Genomic DNA, 8,154 nt, shown 5'->3' on the forward strand with positions numbered 1-8,154 from the left:
CTTCTACTTCCCATGTGCATCCTCATTTCAGCTCCTTAGAAAGGTCCCTCCGCCAATGCTCTTTATTCCCCCAGAAACTGGTCTTTCTCCAACCACATAGTATCCAGCTCTGATAAACCTCCAGTTCCTGCTCCTCCACAATTTATTTTCATATTCTAGTTTATCACTTCAGATAAAGAACTATCAAGAAAGGTCAGTGAAGGTTTGTACTAACTGCTCATTCATTTCATTATGTATTTCTTGGCAACAGTCTTTTTTTTTTTTTTTTAATAGTCATTTGTGCCGGCCAGGGGAAGCGTGTGGAGTCTGCCAACATGGAGTGAGCTTCTGCGATCTTCCAGTAAGTCTTGCAGCAGCGAGTACGTCTCTTGAAGTCTCAGGTTCGGGAGTGCTGCGACCATTTGAGAATCCCATTTTATCACTTATCATTTGAGAATCTGATTTTTATCTTTCCCTGGAGTAAGTCGCGAGCTCCCGTGACCATGGAAAACAAGTCTGGCTGATGACCGAGCTAGTCACACGCACAGGGCTCGCTGCACTGAAGCTCGTCTCCAGGCACGTGCCAGGAACCGGGTGCTCGGAGGGGACAGTGCGGTGACTGGAACGCCGGCAGCGTGTCCCTGCAGGGACGTGCTGAGCGCCCCGGGAGCCGCGGGGCGGGCGCGGCTCCGAGCGCTGCTCCGAGCGCTGCCGCAGCGGCGCGGCCGCCGCCGCCCAAGGACTACAGCTCCCGGCGTGCCGCAGAGAGCCCGCCCGCCCCGCCGCTGCTCGGCTGGGCTGGGCTGGGCTGGGCCGGGCCGGGCGCCGCCGCCCGGGGGAGCCCCGCGGCGCTGGGCATAGCGGGGGCGGGCGCCGGCGGTGGCGGAGGCGGGCGGGAGGTAGGTGTCGGTGTGTGTCGGTGTGTGTCGGTGTGTGTCGGTGTGTGTCGGTGTGTGTCGGTGTGTGTCGGTGTGTGTGTGCCGGGCAGGTGAGAGCCCCGCTGGGAGGAGGAGGAGGAGGAGCACGGGGAGAAGGAGGAGGAGAAGGCGGCGTGCTCCTGCCTGCCGGGCAGTGCGTGTGTGCCTGTGCGTGTGTGCCTGTGTACCCTCGGTACCGCTCGGGTCACTCGGTGGCGGGTGGATCCCGCTACTCCCCGCGCCGGCGGGCATCGCTTTCCCCAGCGTGGCCGGTTCTCGCTGAGGTCCCGAGAAGAGCGTGAGTGAGCAGCGGCTGTGAGCGATCACGTATGTGCTGTAGGCGCACATGTGTTTCCTAGGCATGCAACACATCCGTCGGGCTGCAGACTGCGCCCCGTGACACCGGGCGGCCTCGGGGGGGATGGGGCGCAGGCGAAGGGGGTAATAACGAATTAATTGCAGATGAGAAGTAATATCCGTCTTTGAGTCATCAGTCCTTGAGGCATAATTTCATTCCAAAAGCTCTTAATCGAATGGGAGATCTGCTATAGGAAAGCACTGCTTTTCCCATAGGATTATCAGATTTCTACTGGAGAATACAGATCCTGGATTATTGAGCTACATGGGATTTGCATGTTTCTCTCTAATTAGTCTGTGAATCTGATTGTAAAATTCTTTTTTTGGAAGGGGGTGGGGAAGTTACTTGCTTCTAAAACAACAGACGTCTCTTTTCTCTGACATTTTACACAGTTTTTCTGGTTATCCTGTGCTTTGTAGATGACTTATTGCCTTAATGGGATAATGGTGTCAAAGGTTGATTAGACTCCCTAATAGATTTTGGATCAGCAAGAGGATTGCAATTTTAAATGCGTGGTTAAAACAATCATTGTTTGTCATCTCCCCTTGATCAGTTGAGAGGAAGGCTGATGTATTACATTTGCATTATCTGCTCCTTGGTTTATTAATATGTCATCGTGAGATTGTCAGGTTTGGTTTCGTTGTTGGGTTTTTTCCCTTCTGTTATTTCATTTGCAGACCAAAAAAAAATGAATGTCACAGAGGATTTGTTTAATCATTTAACAGCTGACACAAGCCATGTCCCTAACAAAACGTTGGTGAAAGAGTAGAAGATTTCTGGGATACAGCAGCTCCAGTACCGGGAAGCCGCTTCTGCAGGTGAGGGGCAGCACTTGCTGGAGGATGAAGTAGCCCAGGAGTCGAGGCTCACCGGGACGAGGTTGATGGCTTGCATGGAGCTTCTCTACCTGGCCAAGGAGAGCAGACAGGTGCCCCTGGGCACCACTACCAGCTGGAGCCTGCCCTCCCCTCCCTACAAGCAGCAGCAGCATGAGGGGGGTGAGGTGGACCCCGGAGCAGCCCTCCACTGTGAAAGGCATTGCAAGCCTTTGCAGACGGGCCCTGTGGCTGAGCCCCCCCTGGCACCTCAGCCCTCATCCCTGGACACCTCACCCCAGGAGCACCTTGCACCCTCCAGCAGCTCCCAGCCCTGCCACCCACCCGAGCACTCACCCAGGGAGGAGGACAGAGGGAAGAAGAAAGCCTGCTGCTGTGCCCAGGAACTTGAGACATCATTCACCTACGTGGATGAAAATGTAAATCTGGAGCATGCAAGAAGTCCCCCCAGTCCTACAGGTGGACATTGCCAGGATGCCCTTCTGCAGCAGCATTCCTGCAGGGAGCTGCCACCTGAATGGGTGCATGATTCTCCTTCCCTGGTCTCCGAGGAGGAAGATGCTGCCTCGGAGGCGGCAGCCGGGAAATCCGTTGACTATGGGTTCATTAGTGCCATTTTGTTCCTGGTTAGTGGCATTTTGCTGGTGATAATTTCCTACGTGGTACCCAGAGATGTGACTGTGGATCCCAACACTGTGGCTGCCCGGGAGATGGAGAGGCTGGAGAACGAGAGCGCCAGGATTGGTGCTCATTTGGACCGCTGTGTTATCGCTGGGCTGTGTCTCTTAACCCTGGGGGGCGTGGTGCTCTCCAGCCTGTTGATGATGTCCATGTGGAAAGGGGAGCTGTACCGGAGGAGCAGGTTTGCATCCTCCAAGGAGTCTGCAAAGCTGTATGGATCTTTCAATTTCAGAATGAAGTCTGGAGCAAATGATAATATGCTCGAGCTGTCATTAGTTGAGGAAGATGTGCTTGCCACAGATAATTAGTGTAGTCATGATTTTTAAGGCAGCATTTCTACAGGAAAATAAGTTTCATTAAAGAAAGCAGATGCAGCTAAAGATAGCTGGTGATGCAGTTTGTTTGTCTGACAAGAATGGTTTTATCTTAAGCTCTATAATCAAATGTTTGCAATATATGAGCACTTGTAAAGAGGAAATGTGTCAGAGGAAATGCAAATGATACAAAATAATGAAAACCACTGAATAAAAAAAATTGTGATAAGTAGGTTCCTCAGATACTCGTTTATCCTAATATAAAACATTCCACTGGTGTCTTGCCTATATAATTTTCTTATTTCTCCATATAGAACAGGAATGACCTTGACACTTTAGAAGCCGCTAATTATTGCAGGATTATTAACAGTCTACTTGATAAAATGTTAAGAAGCAGGACCAATAATCAAATAGCAGGGCTAATATTTCATTAAACAGATTCTTTTTTATTCTTTAATTTTCAACTGATCCCTTTTCTATTGAGGGAAGAAAGAACACCACTTGGTCATGACTTGCCACAACCCTGCCATCTTTTCAAACAATTGTACAATTAGTGATGATTATTTAAAATATAAAATAAGAGGCAAAGGGCAGGAAACCATATGGCTCATGGTATTGGTAGGAGACAAAAGGCTCTTTCAGCTTGAGGTCAGTGGCTCCATTTCATTTCAGATTAGCAATGATTGATAGTCATTAACTTCTGATAGCTATAGTGACCCATATAAAAGAGGTTTATTTCCTGGTGGACAGATGTCTTTGTATGAAAACTGCCATAACTTGAATTAACAGAGCTCTTGTCTGGAGTTTCAAAAGACCCAAAGAGTAAAAAACCATGGGTATGCTGAGATTGATTCTCCTTCAATACAGATGCCAGAAGAAATTCAAGCTCAGCTGCAGGGCTTTGCTTATACTGGGGCTGTCTGCATCTTATTAGTCCTTTCTGAAACTTCAGTTTTATGTCACTAGGCTGTCAGCTTTCTCATAACCAGCAAGGAAAGGTCAGGAAGGAGCTATCTGAGGCTCGTTCAATAAAACCCAATTTATTTGTAAAAAATAAATCACTGGGAAGTACAAAGGTTAAGTATCAGGCAGTTTACTGGCTGACATGAGACTCACTTAACATAGATGATCAAGGGTACATGTTACTTTAATCACAGTTCTGTGGCACCATAGCTAAAAACCTGTACCACTGATGCTATTTCATCAGCAGATTCTGTGGAACATTGAAGGTATGTTCTTGCAGTGTTGAGAAAACCAACAAAAATTGGCCTATGCACCACTGTCACTTCTTACTGAACAGTGGTTAATATATATATGTCCTCCTAACATGTCTGTCATTATATATGTATGTGTCCCTGACAAAACCAAACATGAGTGAAGAGCTCTGTCTGTACAGTCTCTGCAGAGTCTTAGTAGAAGCATGTGATTCACTGTCACAGCCTTTTCAGTCATGAGTTAGGTTTCAAATATCAGGAGTATTAAATATTTTTTCAATTATACTTTTTTCCCCACTGTGACATACAAGAGAAGAGTTCTCTTGGGAAAGGGTGACAAGATTTCCTTTGTGCTCGCTTTACCCAGGAATATGTGGCAGCACAAAGTTCAGAATAAGAAGTGGATGGTGGAAACGTGGGTTCTTCACTCGGAGAGACTGAACGCTGTTTTGCCACCTGGTTGCTCATTCCCTGTTTTCTGGCTGTTTCTGTCAGGAGATGAGTGCAGCACCCAAGTCTGGCACTCAGCCAGTTCAGTCCCTTGTGCTTGCTGGCCTTTGACTGAGGACTCAAGGATCTGCACTGCTCCAGATTCATGCCTTTGGTTGCTGTAAATAGCAGAGCATGGTACGCAGGCTTTAGCACTGGCCCTGCAAAAGAGATGCTGCTCTAGACGGTGCTTTTGTTCAGTGTCACTGGGTAATTAAATGAGCTGCCTTGTTAGGAGGTGCTGCTGCCTATTAGATGATTTTCCCAGTTTATGTCGTGATACACGGCGTGTTCACAGGCAGTAACTCAACAGTGACCAGCATGTCCACAGTTGTCTTTGGAGAGCTTGCATCCCTCTGGATATGTCATCAGGGATTCAGGATTGAATGTCTAGAGTAAATACCTGGAATATCTTTCAGATGTAAGAAGAAGCCTTCAGCCTGTTGTGATCAGTGAGAGTGAGGAAGGAAATAGCCTAGGAAGCAGGACACAGGAGGAGAGTTCCTCCTTAGCTGACCTTTGCCTGCTGGTGGGTATGTGGATGCTGCCTGCAGGGCTTGACACAACGCTTGAGGTGGGGTGTTGGGAACAGCACTGCTTCTCATCCTGGCCTGAGGATGGGAAGGGGTTGGCCATGGCCTCCACAGACCCAGGGAAAGCCTTGTCAAGTGAGAGGGTAAATGGTGCTGAGCTGGAGTGAGCAAGACAGTGTGCGGCCGCGGATGGGTGTCGTGGGGGATGAAAACCCTTTCACCTGCCTGGGATCCTAGCAGGAATCACTGTTCTCACCTACACGACAGAAGCTCTAAAACTGAGGGTGGTGGTTTTCAGAGCTATTATTTTTATTTTTTAATGATACATATGCATGAAATTGGAGTACATTCCATTACTGCAGAAAGATGACAGCTAAAGCTGTACGGATCACAGATTTCTTGTAGGAACCATGGCATGCCTTAATGCTGATTATTAGCACTAGAAAAACGAACTCTCCCCCGACTGTCAGTATGTTATTATCAAGAGAGAAGTTTTCTGACACTTTGTAAAATGCCTGTCACAGATCATGAGCCTGCAATACTTTAATGAACCCTGTAATTTTCTCTGAGCATTTTAAGGAAACCTTAGTCAACCTAATAATCTAAATATACTCTGCAGGAGTGTGAGGAGTAAGAAAATTCAAACAACAGGACTAACAGAGTTTCTTCACTTTGGTGTTACTGTGTACTAAGAAAGACGTGAAGGAAGGCCTTCAGAGTGCAGGAATTTAGCAGATAAAAACTCTCAGGACATTCCTCTGATCACCTTTACAAATTACAGCATGGTGTGAGTTGGTGGTGTGATATAAAACCTCTGGACTCTCAGGTTCTCGTGCTGTGTGGTGTGACAGAAACCAAAGCACTTGCTGTCTGATGACCGATGGTGGAAAATGAATGTATGAGCCCACTGGCCAGTGGACAAGCCAGTGGACCTCACACGAGGCCATACCAAAGGCTGAGGCCAAGGGACACTGATTGCCCTCTCATGCACCCTCACAACTTGATTTCCCCTGCTCAAAAGTTAAGTGCTTTAAGGGTACAGGTGTGGGAAGAATTGTTGGTGCTTTTTCATTGCCTGAGCTAAAGCTGTCACAGGGATCATTGGAGAGCTTTCTGTTTTTGGGGATCTAAATTTTGGCATATACCATCTGGGTTTTAGGTGCCCTCTAAACTATCAGGATTCCAAGTACAGATTTCTGAATACCCCAGAAATGCATCAGGATTTATACCCTTAGTCAGTTCATTTCTGACCAACCCTAACTGCCAGACGTGACGCTTTCCAGTTTTCTACCTCATGACATGTCTGCAGGCTGGGCTCTGCTCTGGCTTCTGCCTTCCCACCAGAGGGGCCCTGGAGGTGCCTGTGCTGCAGGGAGGGAGGCAGCCAGCATCTGGCTCCCTGCTGCTCAAACAGCTCCCCGGTAACCCGTGTTCTCAGTTCCCTTTTCTTGATCAGACACATGTGGCCGAGGCTGGCCATTTGGGAGCTGCATGGCATCTGCTGGGGATGGATATTCATTGGAATGGAGGCCTATTGCCATGTTCCCAGCCCCCAGGCCACGGGTTCCCTGCATGGCTCCTGGGCACAGCCAACCTCACCTGCTCCTTGCCAGCCTGAACTCAGCCCCATGGCAGAAATGTCCAAGACTCTCTCCTAGGAAGCTATGCTGGGTTGCTGCTGGTTTTTTATGTGTTTACAGTTTTTTAGTCTTTGTAATCCTTTTAAAAATCTGTCTGCGATGAATATAAAGTTTACTGACTAGGAAAGCAACTGGTTTAATCTTGTAAAGCTCCTTTTTGATCCACAACAGGGCGAAACATCACAGTCCATCGTGAGCTGTTCAATAGCGCATTTGATGCCTTATTACAATCGCAGACGTGTTCTGTACAGAGTGAAAAATAAAAGTCTGTGAAGCTGAGCACTGTTGTCCTGGGCCTCTTTGCTCCTCACTGGTTCCAGTGTTTGGCTCTTGCCCTCCATGCCACAGGCACAGCCCCTAGTCCGCAGCTGGAAGCCCATGTAGGCAGCAAGGCCACCCTGGATCGACCTGTTCCCAGCTCACACCTCCATCGTGTCCTGGCTGCACATGTGTCCCACCCAACTCCATACAACCAGAACAAAAAAGAGAAAAGGAGAGTGGGAGCAGCCAGGGCTGCTGTGTGAGCAGGCATCTGGGGAGGTGCTGTGGCAGCAGGTGGGTGTTGAGCCCCTGTTCACCATCATCACAAGCGTGACCACTTCAGTACCACGTCCTCACCTTGGCCCAGCTTGGCTGTGGCCAGGGCAGGAGGGCAGATGGTGCCAGGTCCAGCACCAGCCATGGTGATGACGGGTGGGCATGGGGTCCCCAGAAAGCACTGGAGGTGATGGAGGATGCAGGGAGAGGCAGGAGCTGTGTTCCCAGGAGGTCTGTGGGCCGGCTTCACCTCCCGTCTCAAGAAGAGCTGTGCCAGAGCAGGCAGCGATGGGAGGGTGATGGTGCGGGGCCAGCAGCGACCAGCACCAGCAGCTGAGCAGGACTTCCAGGGAGCTGCAGTTTGCTCCTGGCTGGCTTTTTTTGTTCCTCTCAGATCTCCAGTGTACGTCAGTTAAGCACCTTAACTACCTTTTACAAACTCTACTCCCTCCCAAATGCGATATGAAGGTGTGCCATGCAGGTTATGGTCTCTTTTCATTCCAGTGTGACAGGATCGGACCCTTCTCTGCCACTGTCATGTGAATCACCATGGGGGTGGGAGCGCTGTGGTGGGTGTGAGTCCAGGCTGGAGCAGGGACTGTCCGCTCTTATTACCTGTTTCCACAGGACTGAGTACAACAGGGCCTCAGTTCACA

At 49.2% G+C, this 8,154-nt stretch overlaps 1 protein-coding gene across 5 annotated transcripts; it reads left to right on the forward strand.

Moving 5' to 3' along the window:
- Positions 1-273: 273 nt before the first annotated feature.
- Positions 274-7,240, forward strand: TMEM74 (transmembrane protein 74). Of its 5 annotated transcripts, none has more exons than XM_039382658.1 (2): positions 274-340; positions 1,980-7,240. In XM_039382658.1, the coding sequence occupies exon 2, from the start codon at positions 2,138-2,140 to the stop codon at positions 3,077-3,079; it is 942 nt and encodes a 313-aa protein (XP_039238592.1). In that variant the 5' UTR covers positions 274-340; positions 1,980-2,137; the 3' UTR covers positions 3,080-7,240. The 5 variants fall into 5 exon arrangements, with proteins under 5 accessions (XP_039238592.1, XP_027599089.1, XP_027599087.1 ...); XM_027743288.2 differs by lacking the exon at positions 274-340 and adding an exon at positions 841-878; XM_027743286.2 differs by lacking the exon at positions 274-340 and adding an exon at positions 1,052-1,194.
- Positions 7,241-8,154: the final 914 nt, after the last annotated feature.

This window comes from Pipra filicauda, unplaced genomic scaffold, assembly GCF_003945595.2.
Source record: "Pipra filicauda isolate LSUMZ 115617 unplaced genomic scaffold, ASM394559v2 scaffold279_size1008630_pilon, whole genome shotgun sequence".
Taxonomy (NCBI): Eukaryota; Metazoa; Chordata; class Aves; order Passeriformes; family Pipridae; genus Pipra; species Pipra filicauda.

What these genes read in the sequence shown, in the direction of transcription:
- TMEM74 (XM_039382658.1), top strand. Translation starts at nt 2,138, where the DNA reads ATGGCTTGCATGGAGCTTCTCTACCTGGCCAAGGAGAGCAGACAGGTG.